This window comes from Cryphonectria parasitica, assembly GCF_011745365.1.
Source record: "Cryphonectria parasitica EP155 unplaced genomic scaffold M406scaffold_1, whole genome shotgun sequence".
In the NCBI taxonomy this organism is placed as follows: domain Eukaryota; kingdom Fungi; phylum Ascomycota; class Sordariomycetes; order Diaporthales; family Cryphonectriaceae; genus Cryphonectria; species Cryphonectria parasitica.
In genome coordinates this window covers 1,010,558-1,029,698 of record NW_024468909.1, presented here as the reverse complement: position 1 = coordinate 1,029,698, position 19,141 = coordinate 1,010,558, and the positions used below count along the sequence as shown (strand labels likewise).

Genomic DNA, 19,141 nt, shown 5'->3' with positions numbered 1-19,141 from the left:
CGGTTACAACCACATAAAAAAAGTGCACCATTCCGGAGCTGATTCTCCGTGGGATATAACCGGGGTAGGGCGGTTTTGGTCCCACTCACACCCGTCAACTACCAGTTTACAACGTCAGAGGCTCACAACATTTGTACAACAACAGGCTGGATCTTCGATCGAGTTGTGTATAAACTTCCAAGTGTGTAATTTTGATGTGTAAATTTTGATACTTCGCCACCATACCTCACCAAAATGTCTGGAATGCTCTCCCAATCGTCGATGGCCCCCTTGCTTAATGGGGCCTTTGCTGTACAAGTACTTGATTGTCACTGAGATCTTGCAGAGACTATCAGTATAGCAACTTAACCTCAGGTTCATGGCGATGTCATGGGTACGTACATAGTACCTTTCTTATTTTCATTCTAGCATCAACCCCACTACACTTTGTGGAACCAAACCCCCTTCGTTTAGAGTCTCTTTTTCCCCTGCCAGCTGGGCAGGATGGAGATGGTTGTCCGCTCGATCGAGAAGTTGAAGAATCTGGTTTGTCGTGCCCAGATCTGGATCCGAGGCCTGAAGGATGTCAGCGATACTTTCGACAGATCAGAAACTATGGGCCCGCTGCTCAGTTCTCGATATCTGACTGACGTCAATGGAAAAGAGATATCCAATGCTGGCCTTTGATTTACAACCAACCTCCACACCCTCCCTTGAGGCCTGGCCAGTTCTGAGGTCATATATAAAGCAGCCATCTCAATCTCAATGATGTCGTTCACTTTAGGCAGCCCTTTTTTCTTGTTTGTCACGTTGTGATTTATCAAAGCTAAAAGACTCTTGATCATCTGAAGTGAGAGTCAATATACTCACTACATGGCGTCGTTGATACCCGATTCTCTACAACAAGCAGCCCAGAAGGTCATCATGGGTTCCAACGGGGACAAGATCGCCGATCTCGGCAAGAACACCATCGAGCCTGGCAAGGACACGCACTTGACCTCTGATTGGGGTGTTAAGCAGCCCAACGCGGACCATTGGCTCAGCATTTCGAACGACCAGCACACTGGTCCTTCGTTGCTGGAGGACCCATTTAGTCGAGAGAAGGTGAGAAGATAGACCAGCAACAACATGACTTTTTGGCACCCCTCTTTTACTGTAACGACATGCACAACTAACAACATGACACACCACATCTCAGATCCACCGCTTTGACCATGAGCGCATTCCGGAGCGTGTAGTTCACGCCCGTGGCGCTGGGGCCTTTGGAAAATTTAAGGTCTACGAGAGCGCCGAGGATGTCACCTTTGCGCCCGTCCTGACCGACACATCGCGAGAGACACCCGTCTTCCTTCGCTTCTCCACGGTGCTGGGCAGTCGGGGCAGTGCTGATACGGTCCGAGACGTGCGCGGGTTCGCCATCAAGTTCTACACGCAGGAGGGAAACTGGGACATTGTGGGCAATAATATCCCCGTCTTCTTCATCCAGGATGCCATGAAGTTCCCAGACCTCATCCATGCCGGCAAGCCCGAGCCGAACAACGAGGTGCCGCAGGCCCAGACGGCCCACAACAACTTTTGGGATTTTGTCTACAACCATTCCGAGGCTACACACATGTACATGTGGGCCATGTCAGACCGTACGATCCCGCGCTCGTACCGGATGATGCAAGGGTTTGGTGTCAACACGTACACCCTCATCAATAAGCAGGGCAAGCGCTCGTTTGTCAAGTTCCACTTTACGCCGGAACTGGGCGTGCACTCGCTCGTCTGGGACGAGGCCCTCAAGCTGGCCGGCCAGGACCCCGACTTCCACCGCAAGGACCTCAACGAGGCCATCGAGAACGGGGCCTACCCAAAGTGGAAGTTCGGCATCCAGGTCATCCCCGAGGAGGACGAGCACAAGTTCGAGTTCGACATCCTCGACGCCACCAAGGTGTGGCCTGAGGAACTCGTGCCGGTGCGCTACATCGGAGAGCTGGAGCTAAACCGTACCGTCGACGAGTATTTCCCACAGACGGAGCAGGTGGCTTTCTGTACTGGCCATGTCGTGCCTGGGATCGGCTTCTCGGATGACCCTCTGCTGCAGGGCCGCAACTTTTCCTACTTCGACACCCAGATCACACGTCTGGGTGTGAATTGGGAAGAACTGCCCATCAACCGACCCGTGTGCCCCGTCATGAACTTCAACTCGGACGGACAGAAGCGCCACACCATCCGCAAGAGCACCATCAACTACTGGCCCAACCGCTTCGGCATCAACCCACCCGCCTCCGACGTCAACGCAGAAGGTAGCTACGTCGAGTACCAGCAGAAGGTCGAGGGTATCAAGCAGCGCACCAAGAGCGCCAAGTTCAGGGAGCACTTCAACCAGGCCCAGCTCTTCTACAACAGCCTCTCGCCCGTCGAGAAGGCCCACGCCACGAGCGCCTTTGGCTTCGAGCTGGATCACTGCGACGACCCCATCGTCTACGAGAACCTGGCCGTCCGCCTCGCCGAGATCGACCTCGACCTCGCCCAGTCCGTCGCCGAGCTTGTAGGCGCCAAGGTTCCCGAAACCCCAGGCCGCCCCAACCACGGCAAAAAGGCCAAGGGCCTGTCGCAGTTTGATTTCTTGCCAGAATCCCCCACCATCGCCAGCCGGCGCGTGGCCATCCTCATCGCCGACGGGTACGACTCTGTGGCCTTCAAAGCCGTCAAGACGGCCGTTGCTGCGCAGGGCGCCCTGCCCTTCATCATTGGCACCAAGCGCAGCGAGATCTTCGCGGAAGGACAGACAGAGACCAAGGGCGAGGGTGTGCGGCCCGACCACCACCTCGAGGGCTTCCGGTCCACCATGGTCGACGCCGTCTTCGTGCCCGGCGGCCGCGCGTCCGTCGGCACGCTCAAGAAGAACGGCCGCGCCCTGCACTGGGTGCGTGAGGCCTTTGGCCACCTCAAGGCCATCGGCGGCACGGGCGAGGCGGTGGAGCTGCTGCAGGCGGCGTTCCAGCTGCCGGGCGTGCAGGTATCGTCTGGTGCTGAGGCTGTGGAGAGTTATGGTGTTGTCACGCTGGGACAAGCCTCACCTGAGAGCTTTGGCGAGACGGTCACTATCGCGAAGGAGGCCAAGAGTTTTGTGGACCAGTTCTTCTTCTCCATCTCGCAGCACAGAAACTGGGATCGGGAGCTGGACGGGCTCAGCACCATGGTGGCTTACTAAAGGGGGAAATCCACCTTGGCAAGAGAACAGGCTCTTCACGATTGGAAATTACGATGACAAGATTATGGAATGATAATTCAAGTACATCAAACTGGAAAAGTGCTTCCATTTTCCATAAGCAGTTGGTGTGACGATGTGACGTAGTAGCATCATCTAACTTGATATGCTATGGACGGCAAGATCAAGCATGAATATTCAGAGCACCCCCCCCCCGGGGGATCATCGATAGGGCTGAAAGTACCAGATGTTACCTCTTGACTTAAGGACGAAAGGAAGTCTATAGCCTTCTACAAAAATCTCTTTATGAAAAGCACAAACTCTCAGAGCACGAACACTTAAAAGAATTACAAAAGTCGTCACATTTCCTCCTCATTTTCCGGGTCCCAATCCGATTCCTAGGTCGCAATAGTCTGGCCAATGCAAGTTCCAAGTAGTATACTCAAGTACAAAACGGTATGTCTTTGTTCAGAATCCAGAACACCCAGCCGTAGCGTTCGCCCCCCCCCCCCCGGCTCCTCTCTCCCTCCCCGGGGTCTTTTTTGAGGTTTCAGTTTGCATCTTTTCATTCAGTACTCCTAGACATAGACACGAATGGTGCAATGACTGGAATGTCTCGATTCATGTCCCGAGCTGTGACGCGAGCCACGGTGCGAGCTGTGATGATGTGACCCGTGGTGCGAGCTGTGGTGCGAGCCATGATGTGCGCCCCCATGTGAGGAAGAAGAGCGGTGTTGCCTATGGCCGTGCTTGACGACCACAACATCACGCGAGGTGTTATACTCAGGCGTCGTCCTGTTGTAGGATCCGTCCACGTTCCCGGTTGGTGTGACTGCGTTGTACAGCGGCGTTCTGCTGCTGGAGACGGGTGCGCCGTATATGGAATGGGTGCAATAGTAGCCGGATGGAATGTACGCGTTACAATCGTAGCAGTAATAGTATTGCGTGCTGTCATAAGAGGTAACAGTAGTGGTGATTGAGGACATGGTCAATTGGATTAGCGTTTTGAAATCCTGAGCGTGATGGAGAAAGATGTGTGAACTTAGAGGGTCTGAAGACTGGTAGAGTCTTGATGAACGTTCATGACTAATTTTCAAACTCAATCACAGGCTTCTTGCCCCTCCTTTTTATATTTATTAGATGATGAGCTATCCACTCATCCCGATTGGAGACCGAAATGGAGGCCGCCATAAAGGGAGTTTTGTCAGGTTAGTTCTACAAGCCCCATCAGCCGGCCTGAAAAGTCGCCATGCGATAGGACCGACTGGTTCTCCGCCGCCATACTCATAATATAGTCTTGAGGCTGAAAACCGGTTGCCACTCCGTTATCATGCGGCCCCATCCTACAAAACAAGCGCGGCGGCGTATGAATTGGTGTACAATTCTGGTGGGCATAGCCGCCTACACGTGCTTTACAGCCCGGCGTAGCGCTTACATTGAAACCCAAACTCCGTTGACTCACTATGTCGATGTCTCCAGTTATGGCTTCTAGCAGCATGGATAGACATTTCAGGCGAATCAAGTAATGAGTCGCCCCTCCCTCCCGCGGTAGGTAATCCAGTTACCCTGCCTCAAAGGTGTGTGAGCCATTGGCTGGCACAACGTTGCAGAAATCAGCTATGTTTCCAGTGAGTCTTTACATAATTGACTACTTGAGACTCAGGTGCAGACTGTAGATTGCAGGAAGTGCAACATGTAACAAACACGTGGACAGTGCCCTGACGAGTGATCAGAATGGCTACCTACGTATGCTGCCTACGTATGCCAACTACGAAAGCGTTCAGACTTTTTGTGGTTGCTCTATACTGGAGCAAAACTATTCAAGAAGGCAATCAGTTCAATGCATACGTAAAAGGCTACGAGGCACTTGCTTGGCCAGCTACGTGATGGTACGGTGTGGATGTGTCAGCTTTAGATTATGCATTGTGATTAGTACAAAGACGAACTGATCTTTCAAGAATTTGTCAACATCGTATGCTACAGCCTTATGGTGACAATGCTGCGAGAGCTGGACTTTCGTCGCTTGGGGGCTACCCAAAATATACATCATCAGTATCTATCTGGTGGAACTGTACTTGATTTCAAGACGGCTTGGTATGCTACCATCACTACATTCATGTTAAAACTGTTTATACTCATTTAAGAAGCCAGTACGAACAATCAGAAGGCGCAAAACTCCAATGCCTGAGCTACTCATGTGCTCACGCACAGGTACCTAAGCAGGTACCGAGTACCCTTTTTTTCTTGGTTTTCTTCTTTTCTTTTCTTCTTGGTCTTTTTTTAGGCTCTGATAAATCAGCTACTTTTTGAGATGGAGGGTTTCCTTGACCTTGTCCAATGTCGACTTCTGCCCTCCTCCTGTCTGCTTCCCGCCGTCAGGAGCACTGCCCTCAAGACCAGTTGTCTTGACCCCACCAATCATAGCATCATCTCCTTGAACCTGTGCCGGTCAGCGAATCATCAGGGCCTCAGGTCTGTCCCTGTTGTGTCAGGCTTGCCTTTTGCTCTTCGATTTCGGCTTGCTCCACGAGATCGTGGGCTTGGGTCGCCGCATTATCTGTGATCCCGCTCATGTTGTTTGTCTTGGTGGGCTAGATCAGATTGTCTTGAGATGTATGAATTTGGATATTTTCACGATCACTTTTGGGTATGTAGACACAATGTTGGATGTCAAAGTGCCAGAGTGCAGCAGCACACTTGCCAATGGAACGCTCGTGGGCAACCAGCCCGCTCTAGATTCTATATAGAAGCCGTCGTAGCTACGAATCTGGCGGCAACGTGACGATAATCGTCATCTCACGGCTCGTTCTGGGAACGATGGGCGGCAGAACGTCATCTGTTGAACAAGAGAGGGGTTCAAGCCAAAGAGCTTTGAGGGGATCTCACGGTTTTGACATCATAGTGCAACAACAACATGCCTTACCACCCAAGAGTATCACGCACCAGATTCGCCATTTGCTCTGTTTGAATGGCATGTGATGTAAGCGCGGGATCTATGATGACTCTTATAGGTCAATGCTTGCCACAATCGAGATCGCCTCCCGTTTGTGCACTGAGGGGTCCAAAAGTGTATTTGCCCAACGACCTCAGAACCGCAACGAATAGGCCGGCCGCCCGTGGCCGTCACCTGAAACAAAATTTGGCCGATTGCAGCCCTGTTCAAGTATAATATAGGTATTATTGCACTCGGTCAGGCAATTTAGCTTACCGGCTAATGGAAGGAATCAGTTGGGCAGAAAGTATGGCAGACAAGATTCTGGCTGAGGCTGTAAATGCAAAAAAACTGGTGAACCGAAACGTCAGCACAACGAGATCACACCAGAAAATTACGCCCTTGAGGGACAAAAAGGACATATCCAGACACAAATGACACCACTGTAATTCGTCAACAGACTTACCCCACCCCACGACGCTCTACGATTGATGTGTGTGAGAGCATATGAAACTGATGATTGAAGAAAGAGACGGGAAAAGGGGGGAATGGCTGTTCGAAGACTAAAAGACTATTACGGTCGTGATTTATATCTGAATAAGAAAATGAAAGAATGGAATAAAAAGTAAAGTTGGAAGAAGGAAAAAAGAAAGAATAAAGGGTCTTGCCGCGGATCGAACGCGGGGCCTCTCGCAATGATGATTAGGGTGGACCCTAAGCGAGAATCATACCACTAGACCACAAGACCTTGAAGGATCGTTCTGATGGTCATATTATATAGCTTAGGGAAGAAACGTCTTCGTTGCTGCAACGTCATTGATCTACCAATGCCTTCTACACATCCCTTATCGTCTCTCACGCGCATCTAGAACCCATGCTTCCAATGATTGTGTATAGCACAGAAGTCTCATTTTTACAGTCGGCAGGTTTCTCTCATCGAGTCCGAATGGATAACGGTAGGTTACTTCGATGCGCAAGAGCAGAGAGGCCCGGGGCCGGGGCCGGCCATGGAGAGGCGACGAAAATTAGGCTTGTTTTATTTAGCAAGTAATACCACACAGTATTCTGAATAGGGTACCAACAAGTTCCATAACCCGAGTCTCTTCAAAAGCTATGCAAATCCATACATGGCTGTGCAAGGCAGATTGCCACTCTGCTAATTCTCGCCAAGGTCTTTAGGTGCATGTACCTCGTCGTCGATCCTGTCTATGACACGGTCATATCAAAGCATGGGCACACACCACGCTGGTGCTGTGCAGATATGTGTCTTCGACCTGCCTAATGTGGCTCATGTACAGTAGTTGCCCCTAGAACCGGTTGTGGCCACCACAAACCTTATCAAGCAAGCATTCCGGCAGTTCCAATGGGTTGCGGGCCCGGAAATATGCTTGATTCATTTTCCCCACAGGCTTCGTCTCTCGCGTCCCCGCTTGTGACAGCTCATTATTCCCCCTCTCGCGTTCGCCCCTCATCCTGTCAAGAACCACCCCTCCTCCTCTCAGCTCGGGTAATTCGGCAGCTTAACTCGGAAGAGACCAGAGAAAAGAGGGAGAAGAAGGAAAAGAAGAATCGCTCGTATTTTGCTTCGAGGTTTCACAGCATAAATCAAGAGTCTCCCAAAAGCAGCGGTGAGAGAACGGCACGTCGGCTAAGACGCAACAACATCCAGCTCGGACAGAGTAGTATCCCAGCCAAGGACTTACTGGTATCGGTTTAGCTGTGCTATTAGCACTCAACGTCTCGTATCTTGGCGTTCTTGAAGATCTTCAAGATGTGCTTATCCTCTCAACTGCAGCCAACTTTTGCCAAGCAATCTGCACCGATCCGTGCAAAATCACATCATGGCGGCCACCCTGGCTATGTTTTTGTTGTGCCACATCGGAAAAGACATGGCTGCATGGGGCGCGTGCATGCACGCACACAGACGTGTGGACTTATCTGCAGCACTTTTGCGCCATGGCCATTTACCCGACCAGTAGCCCAGCTACCTTGTCGCCTCTGACGATAACGCATTAGAAAATGAATATCATGTCATAGTTATTCGTTCCTGGTAACTTGAGGAGAGACCCTTGTAAAAATTGGCAAGCTAACAGAGCAATATTGTTCCCAGGAGGCTGCCAAGTCCGAGCAGAATGCTCCATACGGGTATACTCGATGCACGCCCAGCTTTCTCTGCAGTGGTGTCAGATAGGGTACTATTCCCTTACTGTAAAGAGAAAGATAAAGGACATCATAGAAATTCTGTTACTTGATAAATAAAGCCGTGTGCATCTCTTTTTGCACATCGCCATCCTGAAAGGCTCAGCTTCGCTGTGCGGCTCACTGGACGAGTTACTTTTCCCACATTCACTGCTTGCCCTTGGGCCGACTTCACTCAACCATGTTGTACCAGCCAATCATGATCGCCCTTGTGGGCGTCATGACCATATCTTCAGCTATGGCAAGCCCGCTCGATAAAGGCCATGGGCTGAGTAAGAAGAGTGTACCGGACACGCATGTCCTTCATGAGCGTCAGATGCCTCACTGGTCACGAAGCTGGGAAAAGAGGTCCAAGCTTGATCGGTCCCTGCTGTTGCCCATGAGAATCGGTCTTCGCCAAACCAATCTGGATGAGGGCCACAACTTGTTGATGGACCGCTCAGACCCGGCGTCCCCTAACTTTGGGAAGCGAATGAGCGTTCATGAGGTCATTGACTTTTTCGCGCCTGAGAAGGAGACGGTCGAGGTTGTCAGGGACTGGCTCGTGGCTGGTGGCATCGATGTTACGCGTATTACCCAATCCGTCAACAAACAGGTAATAATAAAGGCCTTTTAGACGTCTTTTATCTATCAAGCATGAGCTCACATTCTGCCAGTGGATCCAATTCGACGCTACAACAGAAGAAGTGGAAGGTCTTCTCTACACCGAGTTCTACATGTGGCACCATGGGCCCACTGGATCTCATGATATCGCAGCTGAAGAGTATCATATTCCAGCCCATGTCCAGGAACATATCGACTATATCACGCCAGGAATCCGTCTCCGAACGAACCCAGGACGAGTTCGCCGCCTCAAACGGGAAGCCGAAGCAGCATCGCTCCGGAAGCGAGAGGTTCAGACTATGAATACGGGCCTGGAGGTCATCAATGCTGGTAGCTTGCCGCCCCTGAACAACACAAACTGCGACTACTACGTCACACAGGAATGTATCCGCACCCAATACAGCATCACAAAGGGAGACAAGGCAGCCCCAGGCAACGAATTGGGTATCTTCGAGTCTCTTGGTGATCACTACTCCAAGGAAGATCTGGATGTATTCTGGAGCACGCTCTACCCAGAGATTCCAAATGGAACCTACCCGATCGAGAAGAACATCGACGGAGCCTTTGGAGCTATCACGAATGTTTCGGATGCGGGAATTGAATCTGACCTAGACTTTGAGGCCTCACAACCTCTGATTTGGCCTCAAAGGACCGTCCTGTTCCAGACGGACGATGAATTTTACGAGATCAACGAAACTACTGCCAACACTCCCATTAGGGGGTTCTGGAACACTTTCTACGACGCTCTCGAGTAAGTACTCCGATCTCCTGACGTAAATTTTTTCCAGTTCCCGAGGTCTTGAAAAAGTCGTCTCGCGAGCCGTGTCGAGCCTGCATGATCTTTCTTCACATGTCATTCAAAAGCATCTCCCTGCATCTCTTTATGACGTTCTTCATCCTACAGACAACTGACCTTTTACAATTATCATAACAGTGGCTCGTATTGCACTTACAGCGCCTATGGCGAGACAGGAGACTGTGTGGCTCCCGAGTGCCTCGACCCTGTCTACCCGGACCCAAATCCCGGTGGCTACAAAGGCCAGCTGCAATGCGGTGTCTACGAGCCAACCAACGTGATCTCCATCAGCTACGGCGGCGGAGAGTCCGACGTCCCTGCTTATTACACCAAGCGAAGGTGCAATGAGATCATGAAGCTTGGCCTCCAGGGCGTGACCATCGTGATTTCATCCGGAGACGACGGCGTTGGTTCTTTTCCCGGAGATCCTACGGAAAGCGGCTGCGCTGGTCCTGACGAGACTGTCTTCTACCCGGCGAGCGATGCCACCTGTCCGTATGTCCTGTCTGTGGGATCCACGCAGTTCATCAAGACCGCGTCAGACAACTCCTCGGTGCCCAAGTACACAGAGTCGTCCACCACGCGCTTCCCCTCCGGCGGTGGCTTCTCCAACTACTTCGACACGCCTGACTACCAGAAGGATCAAGTTACGGACTACTTTGATTCTGTCACGCTCAACTTCACAGGATACACCGATCCAGGTGTGAACTTCTCTACTGTTGGAGATGGCGTCTGTAAGTTGATGATTGGAAAGCTGAGATCGAGCGGATTATGGGACTAACGAGAGCCGTCGTAATCAGACAAGATTGGTGGTAGAGGCTACCCGGACGTCGCGGCCATTGGCGACTACTATGTCATCCGAGCAGAAGGCACATTTGGCCGTGTGGGTGGTACATCTCTATCCGCCCCAATTTGGGCTGCCGTCCTCACACGTATCAACGAGGAAAGGCTGGCGGCAGGAAAGAGCACTCTGGGCTTCATCAACCCAACACTGGTATGCTGTTGAGCCTCTCATCCCAACTGCTCGACTATCGTGTGCATCATCCTGAGACCGTGTCACTGATTCCATTGACAGTACGCCCATCCTGAGGTCTTTTTCGATATCACAAATGGATCAAACCCCAACTGTGGGACGACAGGATTCCTGTAAGTCTGTTGCACTCTACAGGTTCTCTCAAGTTTACACGCATCCTTGCCAGCCTTCTCCGTCGTCTTGAGAATGATAACTAATGTTGAATTTCATCTAGGGCTACCGAAGGGTGGGATCCAGTTTCCGGTCTAGGGTGAGTGTAAATTTCCGCTGTTATCGTACCAATACATTACTAACCATCCTCTCGTAGAACTCCTGTGTATCCCAAATTGTTGAGTCTTCTTCAAGATCTGTAAGAAGCCGGCCGCAGGCGATTACAACTCTGGGGTTTTGTAATCATGGTGCATATACGATCTGGTCGGTCAGACATAAGAAGTAAAGTAGTCCTAGAGGATGAGGCTCTCAGAAACCAGAGCTCAACTCGGCGTAAATCTTATCTCTATCAGTGTCCATTCTTGAGTATTATTCTTCTCTCCACAGTGAGCCATCGCATTAGTGCGTTAGTAACAAAAGGCTAACAAACAAGTACGCACTGCTCACTGGCAATTAATCACCTGATCATAATCTGCCGCACCCCATTTCATTCGGCGCATGAGGCAGAAGCGACACCACTATGTGGGTTATGTTTGTGTTTGATTCTGGTGGAGGAGAACCTGGCTCTTAACACCCCTTACGTGAGCAATCCTTTTAAGTGTCGGGATCTCCGTGATAGCCCCTGAAGAAAAACAGAGGCGGGGTTCGGCAGCTTGGAAAAAGGCATTGCAGTCGTCCGTCCACTCGACACGTCCTGCCTGACAGGTGGAAATTCGCAGTGTGGAGGGCGCTTGACCCAGGACCGGTGTCTCATGACAAAGTAATGGTTACTTCTGACCAAAACCCATTTGCCTGAACCCCACCAGTGGCCCGCACCATAGTGGTGAATATATAGGTCAAGCGGATTCACAGCTCCGAGACCTGCTCGATCCAGGAGGTTCTGAAAACATCCTCCCGTCTTGGCAAAGCCATACTGCGATATCCTTGCGAGGCGGAAAATAGGATGCCATCGTATCAATGCGAGCGTTGACTATACTGGCGACTCCACGGCAACCCCAAGTCCCTTTAGAGTTTGGAATCCCGAAGCTCAAAGACCGTGGCCCTGAAATTAAACATTCGGCTCCACCATCTCCATCGCCTGGGGACGGAGAGCCCCAGAGAGAAAGTAAGGGGGAAACATCAGAGAATCGCAGCTAGCACAAGCTTCTAAATAACTATAAATCAGAGTACGCCGATCTTCTTCCTCTGCTCGTGTTGATTTATTCATTTCCTCACTTGGTAATTATCATTGCACAATTTCCCTTCCGCGGAACAGGTTCCAGACAACTCTCAGGCACTAGTTATCAGCCGGCTTCTCTGTTGCATATATTATCTTCTTTCTTTCGCGTTCCGGAAATGAAATACTCTACCATCACCATTGCCGCCCTCGCGGCTGGCGTGAATGCCTTCATCCCGGGCCTCATGCCTACTACTACCACTGGCCCGCACAAGCGCGACGACAGCTGGGGCGGAGCTGTCTCTCTGGGGCCATCCAAGTCCACCATCGTGCACGCCGTCACAACGCTCACGCCCGGCACCGCCCCCTCGACCCAGAACGGCGAGCTCTTCCTCTGGCCCGGCATGAGCAACGGCACCGGCGATCTCATCCAGACCACCCTGGAGTCCTGGCCTGATAACTCGTGGTGCGGCGCCACCACCGGACAGTGGTGCGTCCGTGCTTCCGTCTTCGGGTACTTTGGGCAGTACGACGGTACCGCCAGCGCCGTCTCGGGCGACACGCCGGTGGAGATCGTCTACAGCCTGAGCGGGACCGTCTGGACCCAGACCGTCACCAACGCCGACACCGGCGCCGCACTGAGCTCCTACGAGATCGACGTCGGCTCTGGCGCCACCATGACTGGGTATGGAACCGGCACGGAATGTGATGACAGCTGCTCAGGCACAATCGCCGCCCAGACGTACACCGGCACCACGATCACGCTGGCTGCTGCGGACGAGTCGTTCGGCGATACTATCGTTACCACCGGCGGTGCGACCTACACTGGCCTGGCGACTGCGGATGGCGGTGTCACATGGACCATTGAGGAAATGTATGTTCCTGCTATGGACTAAAGCTGTCAGGCGGGGCAGTTCATGGTGTAATTTGTCGTGTATCTATTCTTCTCATCTTGTTTTGCATAATATTGCTCAGTGTACATACTTTGGATACTCAAATCTCGCATCGCCGTTATGCATCGTGGACCTCGGAGCGACTATTCTGGTGGAGATTGGTGTATATAGCTATTTTGACAATAAACTAAAGTCATTGGTGTCATCACTATCTATCAATCTTCTCATAGATATTCTATCATTAGTGGGCTAAATATCTGGCTAAAGCCAGTGCTATTATGTGCGTGTTCCATGTCCTCAATGAGGCTGTGTTCATCAGCCACGACTCTCAAAACCGGCTGAATGCCTCTGTTCATCAAGTCATAGAACTGACCACAATATATAACTAATTATTCAATTGTTCACCATTGTCCAATCCTCTTGGTGGTGCCACAGTAATCTTCAAGTGCTGGCAGGCTGCTCGGTGAAATGCTCGGGTTCATCGTGTCACTAAAATATAATTACATGGCAGGTCACCTCAATGTGCAGAAACAAGCACGTGCTCTTGTAAACGTGTTGTCAAATTAGCAAGTTTATCAATAATTTGACTTGGTTAGTGTCAGCAGCCATGTCAGCAAGCCGGATCAACAAATTGTTATACTTTGCTGTTCAGCAAGCCTGCAGCGGGTTAGCGTGTAGTTCCTCTTGCCGAGCATGTAAGCCTGCAGATTGGATTTGGATCTTGATTGTAGCAGACTTGCATATTTATATTTTTTATTTTATTTTTTTCATTCCTGGGGCTGTTTTTCTTGGTACTAGGTAAGAAGTACCAAGGATAGCAAAGGAAGGCTTTGAGTTCAAAAGTGACACCGAGTCTATCGCACACCTCTTTAGATCATGTATACATGCAAAGCCTTATCAGGTATTTATCTACTCGAGGTACTTTTTTATTCAGCTACAAAAATACCACGTGGGAAGGAGCGTGTGTGTTTCGCTGTATGATTGGGTTTCGCAAATCGTACTACCGCCGCCCAGCTGCGCAAATGCTCATACCCATTCGAGTTAGCGGCTTTGCTTGGGCACAGCCCACCAGAGCTCAAAACAGAACCCCGCCCAGAGGCTTAGGCTGACAGCCCCGGGAGCAATTTCCTTGTTCTCTTCATCTTCTTTCATCAACTTTGCCATCAGCAGCAGCAGCCCCGCGTGACTCAAGTCACCGAGAGGATCGGAATGCCAAACATCGCGTCGCAGAGCATCTAGGACGCGGCTCAAAGTCTTTGCAAAACGTACTTTTGCGGCAGCAGTTACGCAGAGATAGCATCGCGTGCTTGAATCTCCCCCATCGTCGGACCCATGAAGAAGCTTCGTAACTGGGGGCGCGGGAAGCGGCAGACGAGGTCTAGTACGCGTCATCAGCGGCAGGCTCGGCTGAAACGCACAATGGAACCACAGCAGGCAGAAGACACTGAACTGTCGATATTTCTGAACGACTTTACGGACTCGGATAACCACGCAGCGGGCTTGGCCTGGGCGTGTTCTCTGGACCTCCATCCAGAGCGCAGAGGCATCTACATAGCTGAACCGCGCCACGTGAATCTGGGCTATTACATGACGAGCGCGGAATTCACAGAATGCATAGCCCTTGTCGGCAAGCTGCGGCCTCCCCTGGAAAGCGGTGATCCGCCCTTGACGACTGTCTTGGCTGGCCGCATGACACAGAAAGTCATCGACTCTCGGAAGGTCGCCGACAAAACTACTGATGGCAAGGAGCTGGATCCTGTAAGCAGTCTTTCTGGGAAATGTGGCCAAATCTTGTGTGTGCCTGGTGACAACAGAAACACCGATCAACTGACGACTAGCAGCGACCTCTGTCTGAGGAGGAGCGAACACTGGTAAGTTTTTATGAGTCTGAACCTTTTGAGGCGTTTTCTCTCTATGATCTTTGGTGACGAGGAAAGCTGATGGCCGGTAATATTAGCTGGCAAGGTGTATCAAACCGCTGAACGGAGAAGACGAAGACGCAATTCAGCATGCCAGGCTTCTTGCAATGGATTTTCTCTTCACGATGCGGAGACACTGCAGTCGGGAATTCGACGTCTACGTAGACAACGTGGTTTTGCAGCATCTGGAGAGCCCTATCAACCTAAAGACGCACTATCATGAAGAGCTCGTGTTCCGCACAGCTGATGAGCTGGAAGAGTTCAGAAACATAACACAAAAACCAACTGACAACCAAGAACTGATTGAAGATAGAAGAAATCAGCTCAGGAGCTGGTACGAAAAAGCAATAAGACGAAAGCTGGCTGATGATTTTGAAAATGAGGACCCTTTGAAAAACCTTGGAAACTACGATACTTTATTCAACGAGATGCGCAAATACGAGCGCGTCGTCTTCTTTGGCGGCTGCTCCTTGACAATTCTCAAAGGGATCCTCGAACAAGAGGATTCTTTAGCCAAAAGGGTGCATTACTATCAACAAGGAGTATGTCTCCGTCCTCATGTCTACAGACCCTCCACCACTCCTCCCTCCCTTCGTAACCTTGCAGCTAATTTCAGTGATGTTTTCTTCTTTTCTCTTTTCTCTGAAAATAGGGTACTTTCAACTCAAAGCTCAACATCCTGGGGAACCCGCTTAATTTCGCTCTAAATACAAAAGCCGCAGAATTTGTGTTTCACAAAGACCAGATGAGCAAGCTTGCCAATTTCACGCTCGTACCTACCGATACGACCAAGAAGCTTGAATTTACCGTCAAGGGTCTCAAAGAGTGGTCCGCTGCTATCGGCCTCCATTCGCTTGGGTTCTACGGCCGCATGGATCCTTGGGAACTGATTAGTGAAAAGGAGCGCGAGAAAAAAGAGCGACAGCACGTCTGTGCAAGTACCCAGGAGCTCATCGACTGGAGGTCTGAACTGGTGTACAAGAAAGAATACGACGACCCCACGCGCAAGGGCTACAAGGCCGTTATGGCAGATCTCGTTGCTTTTCTGATCTCCTTCACCGACGCTTTCAATGAGTACAGGACTCTGCAAAAGGTGGAAATGAGAGTCGTCATGGAACACGTCCATGACGGAGACAAGTCGACAATGGTACTCAAGTCAGACGCAAGCTCGCCCATCAAAGCCCTGTTGCTAGAATTTACAGAAAAGCCGGGCCAGGATGCCTTGATCGTGACGGATACAGCAACTGTGGTTCAGTCTGCTATAGCGCGAAGTGATAATGGATCGTAGTCTTTGCGCTCAAACGCCGGCTACAGAATTACACTCTAGTCTATTCGGCTCGGCTATCGATCAAACAAAAGATTATTCTTGACAAGTCAGTTACACAACAAAATACCTGACAAAATCCATCACAACCAATGATGAGACCACAAACGCGGCGCAAACTATTCCCTGATGGAATGAGGTCTTTGCGGACTAAAGAGTCATATCTTCTCCCAAGTGACCCTCCGTGGCGGATTAATCGTTGAGGCGATTTTATGGGGGAGAGAGAGGTGTTGGATGATGGACCAGCAAGGAGTCACGGACATTATCAAAGACAAGATTCCAAACTACATGGAATTGGAAGGACCTCAGCAGGGAGTCAATTTTGACGAGCAACGAGGGTTGATGAATTGTATGAATTTCTTTCTTCCTTTTGTGTCTCCTTCTTCACGGTTGCTTGACAAATTTGCGTCGTTTCGACAAGGTCGCCAGATATCAAGATTCCATGTTGCTGACATTACTGATAGAGCACCTGACTCTATAATAGAAGCACGATACTCGTTCTGCCCTACTATGTGAATTCTTAGACACGGCGAGTCTGTCGTTGAATGCTTCCATGTCCCCACCCGAAGCAGGGGAGAGACAGCGAGACCGGCTGCAACCATAGCATGTGACTAAATTTACACCCTCGGCCATCATCGCCTCTTCCCAGAAAAGTTAAATCCTTCCCCTCGTATCAACCTCGCAAAATCGTGAACTCGACTGCCAAAAAGCCTCCATATGCAACTAACATCAAGGCGCCCAGCATTTGCCGCACGCCGGCAACCTTGCAAACCCCCTTGCCCCCAACAGCGACGACGACCGTCAAGGCGACAGCCGCAGCCCACAGCCACCAGGCCTCGATACGCGAGATGCTCACAAAGCCCAAGCGGCCATCGGCCGGGTGGTCGTGCCAGCCGTGCGCAGCGATACTCCAGGCCGCGATGCCGAGGCACAGCGTCAGCAGGAACACATTACTTCCGACGGCGTCGGCGACGAGCAGGCCCGTGTGGCCCCGGGTGCTGCTCATGACCGCGACGAACTTCTCGGGCAGCGACGTGGCGAGGGACAGGACGGTGGCGCCAAAGGCTGCGTCCGACATGTCGAAGGAGGCGGCGAGGTGCGTGGAGGTGTGCGACAGGATGAAGCCGCTGACCGTCAGGGCCACGAAGCCGCACACGAGCTTGAGGATCGGGATGAGGGTGTGGTGGAACTTTCTGAGTCTGGAGGAGTAAAACGAGGGCGAGGAGGAGGAGGAGCTGCCGTGCTTGGGAACGAGAGGGTCTGACTCGCCGGCTTCTCCAGCGGCATGATGGTGGCTGGCGGTAGAGGAGGAGCCAAAAGTGTCGACCGAGGACGTGTCGTCAAGATGGTCGTGTGCAGCGGCGCCGGACTCGATATCCTCGGTCTCATCGGGCTGTTCCGTGTAGAACATGGCCCTCCAGATGGTCCACAGCACCAGCACCACGTACACGACAAAGGACACAAGCAGCAAGCCCGCCACGACGCGGTTCCAGAGGATATCCGCCAGCGCGAACAAGGCCACGACGCTCGTCAGGGCCAGCAGGGCCACGCAGGCGGCCTTGGAGCTCCGGTCGAAGCCCTCCCAGGCGCCGGTGGAGAAGACCAGGCCGAGGGCGAAGGCGCCAAAGATGTTGGCCACGCAGCTGCCGATGATGTTGCCCACCGCGAGGGCGGGCCGGCGCTGCGCCAAGCTGAGGGCCACGACGGCCAGCTCCTCCCACTCTGCGCCCGCGATCAGGATGGCGACGAGCATCTCGGGGAGGTGCAGGCGTTTGGCCAGCGTGGTGGCGCTCGAGACAAAGAGCTTGGCTCCTCGCTCGAGGAGGGAGAGGCCGGCCACGAAGGCTGCTACATTGAACAAGATCTCAAAGGAGCCCATCTTTTCAATATCTCTCCTGATTTTTTCCTTCTTCTCTCCCTCTCTTCTTCTCCTTCACTGTGTCTCGTCACACAAGCACACACACAGGCAAAGCAGATCTGATCGGAATATTGATGGCTTTTGACAGAAAGCGGGTTTGTATTTGTGTTGACCTGTGCTCGCCGTCCGCGCCCCAAGTTGACGACGATCAGAAAGAAAAAGAAAGAGAGGAAGAAAAAAAAAAAAGTCGTCTTCCTCACCGTACAATAGCAACAAATGGATACGCCTGTCGTGGCATTTCCACAACAAGTCGCATCAAATCGCGTTAGCCCACGACATCCTAGGTAGACCCACTGCGTTGACCCGCAAAAGAATTGAAAGTAGTCGTCTGTGAGCCAGTGAAGCCCTGGAAAGTCTACCGAAGCTGGAGCACCGGACAAGGCTCCGATCTCCAGAATTTTTAATTTTTTTGGAGGGGCAGATCTTTTGCAATATTTGGTGGATGTTATACCCGAAGGAAAGCACATCATGAACGTAACGTATAATGCTCAAAGTAATAAAGCTGATTTTTCATGCGGTGTAACGGTACAAGTGCTTAATGGCTCAGACCCCTCGACTCATTCCATTATCGTGCATGATTACATGCATTTTGCCCGACTCAAGTGTTGGCGTCTCCTCACACAGCCTACATGTGAAAATGGCTTCTGAACGTAAATCCCTTGCCCCAATTGGAAAGAAGAAAAAACCACCCCCTCCTCGGCATGTTTCAGCATATTAAACTGGATATCGTCCACATCTCCCACGGCTGAAGTGTCCGCTATCAAATCTTGGGTAGAACGCCACATCTCACTAAGAGCTGCTGATAATTTATTACTCTTCAGCTGTCAGCGCTAGCTGGCGTAGACATAGCAATATGTGTCGAATGCCTTCAAGAGACATGTCGTGTCCAGTGTGATAATTAATATGTGATGACCACGAGGGCATGCAATCTCCAGGCAGATTCCGTAAAATTGCTGAGCCGGGAAGCCTCCGTGTCACTGTGAACCTGATATGGTACAGAATCACAAGGTAGCATGGCCTGGAATACCCATCACAAGTCAAAC

The 19,141-nt window shown here is 51.3% G+C and overlaps 6 protein-coding genes and 1 non-coding gene across 7 annotated transcripts; 4 read left to right on the top strand and 3 right to left on the bottom strand.

Moving 5' to 3' along the window:
- Nucleotides 1-800: 800 nt before the first annotated feature.
- M406DRAFT_105038 (uncharacterized protein) lies at nt 801-3,178 on the top strand (the record flags this gene model as incomplete). Its single annotated transcript, XM_040915125.1, has 2 exons — nt 801-1,083; nt 1,178-3,178. The coding sequence occupies exons 1-2, from the start codon at nt 853-855 to the stop codon at nt 3,176-3,178; spliced, it is 2,232 nt and encodes a 743-aa protein (XP_040780659.1). The 5' UTR covers nt 801-852.
- Nucleotides 3,179-5,200: 2,022 nt separating this feature from the next.
- On the bottom strand, nt 5,201-5,865 carry M406DRAFT_354110 (uncharacterized protein). The gene is made up of 2 exons (XM_040922831.1): nt 5,674-5,865; nt 5,201-5,615 (listed from the first exon to the last, which is right to left on the bottom strand). The coding sequence occupies exons 1-2, from the start codon at nt 5,746-5,748 to the stop codon at nt 5,475-5,477; spliced, it is 216 nt and encodes a 71-aa protein (XP_040780658.1). The 5' UTR covers nt 5,749-5,865; the 3' UTR covers nt 5,201-5,474.
- A 901-nt stretch (nt 5,866-6,766) lies between these two features.
- M406DRAFT_t4 lies at nt 6,767-6,855 on the bottom strand. The gene has a single exon. It is a non-coding gene; the product is annotated as a tRNA-Pro (tRNA).
- Nucleotides 6,856-9,141: 2,286 nt separating this feature from the next.
- Nucleotides 9,142-11,275, top strand: M406DRAFT_354105 (subtilisin-like protein). Its single transcript, XM_040922830.1, has 6 exons — nt 9,142-9,660; nt 9,844-10,439; nt 10,506-10,699; nt 10,781-10,851; nt 10,953-10,988; nt 11,046-11,275. The coding sequence occupies exons 1-6, from the start codon at nt 9,209-9,211 to the stop codon at nt 11,089-11,091; spliced, it is 1,395 nt and encodes a 464-aa protein (XP_040780657.1). The 5' UTR covers nt 9,142-9,208; the 3' UTR covers nt 11,092-11,275.
- Nucleotides 11,276-12,223: 948 nt separating this feature from the next.
- Nucleotides 12,224-12,940, top strand: M406DRAFT_325187 (uncharacterized protein; the record flags this gene model as incomplete). The annotated part of the gene is made up of 1 exon (XM_040919955.1): nt 12,224-12,940. The coding sequence occupies one exon, from the start codon at nt 12,224-12,226 to the stop codon at nt 12,938-12,940; it is 717 nt and encodes a 238-aa protein (XP_040780656.1).
- Nucleotides 12,941-14,143: 1,203 nt separating this feature from the next.
- On the top strand, nt 14,144-16,174 carry M406DRAFT_348841 (uncharacterized protein). Its single transcript, XM_040922425.1, has 4 exons — nt 14,144-14,695; nt 14,779-14,808; nt 14,895-15,398; nt 15,509-16,174. The coding sequence occupies exons 1-4, from the start codon at nt 14,270-14,272 to the stop codon at nt 16,142-16,144; spliced, it is 1,596 nt and encodes a 531-aa protein (XP_040780655.1). The 5' UTR covers nt 14,144-14,269; the 3' UTR covers nt 16,145-16,174.
- Nucleotides 16,175-16,853: 679 nt separating this feature from the next.
- Nucleotides 16,854-18,059, bottom strand: M406DRAFT_335529 (uncharacterized protein; the record flags this gene model as incomplete). Its single annotated transcript, XM_040921052.1, has 1 exon — nt 16,854-18,059. One exon carries the CDS (start codon nt 18,057-18,059, stop codon nt 16,854-16,856), a length of 1,206 nt encoding a protein of 401 aa, XP_040780654.1.
- Nucleotides 18,060-19,141: the final 1,082 nt, after the last annotated feature.

Coding starts and splice junctions, on each gene's coding strand:
- M406DRAFT_354110 (XM_040922831.1), bottom strand. CDS start 5,748: ATGAGCGGGATCACAGATAATGCGGCGACCCAAGCCCACGATCTCGTG. Junction 5,616..5,673: donor CCGAAATCGAAGAGCAAAAG/GCAAGCCTGACA, acceptor TGACCGGCACAG/GTTCAAGGAGATGATGCTAT.
- M406DRAFT_354105 (XM_040922830.1), top strand. CDS start 9,209: ATGAATACGGGCCTGGAGGTCATCAATGCTGGTAGCTTGCCGCCCCTG. Junction 10,700..10,780: donor GCTTCATCAACCCAACACTG/GTATGCTGTTGA, acceptor TTCCATTGACAG/TACGCCCATCCTGAGGTCTT. Junction 10,989..11,045: donor GATCCAGTTTCCGGTCTAGG/GTGAGTGTAAAT, acceptor ATCCTCTCGTAG/AACTCCTGTGTATCCCAAAT.
- M406DRAFT_348841 (XM_040922425.1), top strand. CDS start 14,270: ATGAAGAAGCTTCGTAACTGGGGGCGCGGGAAGCGGCAGACGAGGTCT. Junction 14,809..14,894: donor CTGAGGAGGAGCGAACACTG/GTAAGTTTTTAT, acceptor CGGTAATATTAG/CTGGCAAGGTGTATCAAACC. Junction 15,399..15,508: donor TGCATTACTATCAACAAGGA/GTATGTCTCCGT, acceptor CTCTGAAAATAG/GGTACTTTCAACTCAAAGCT.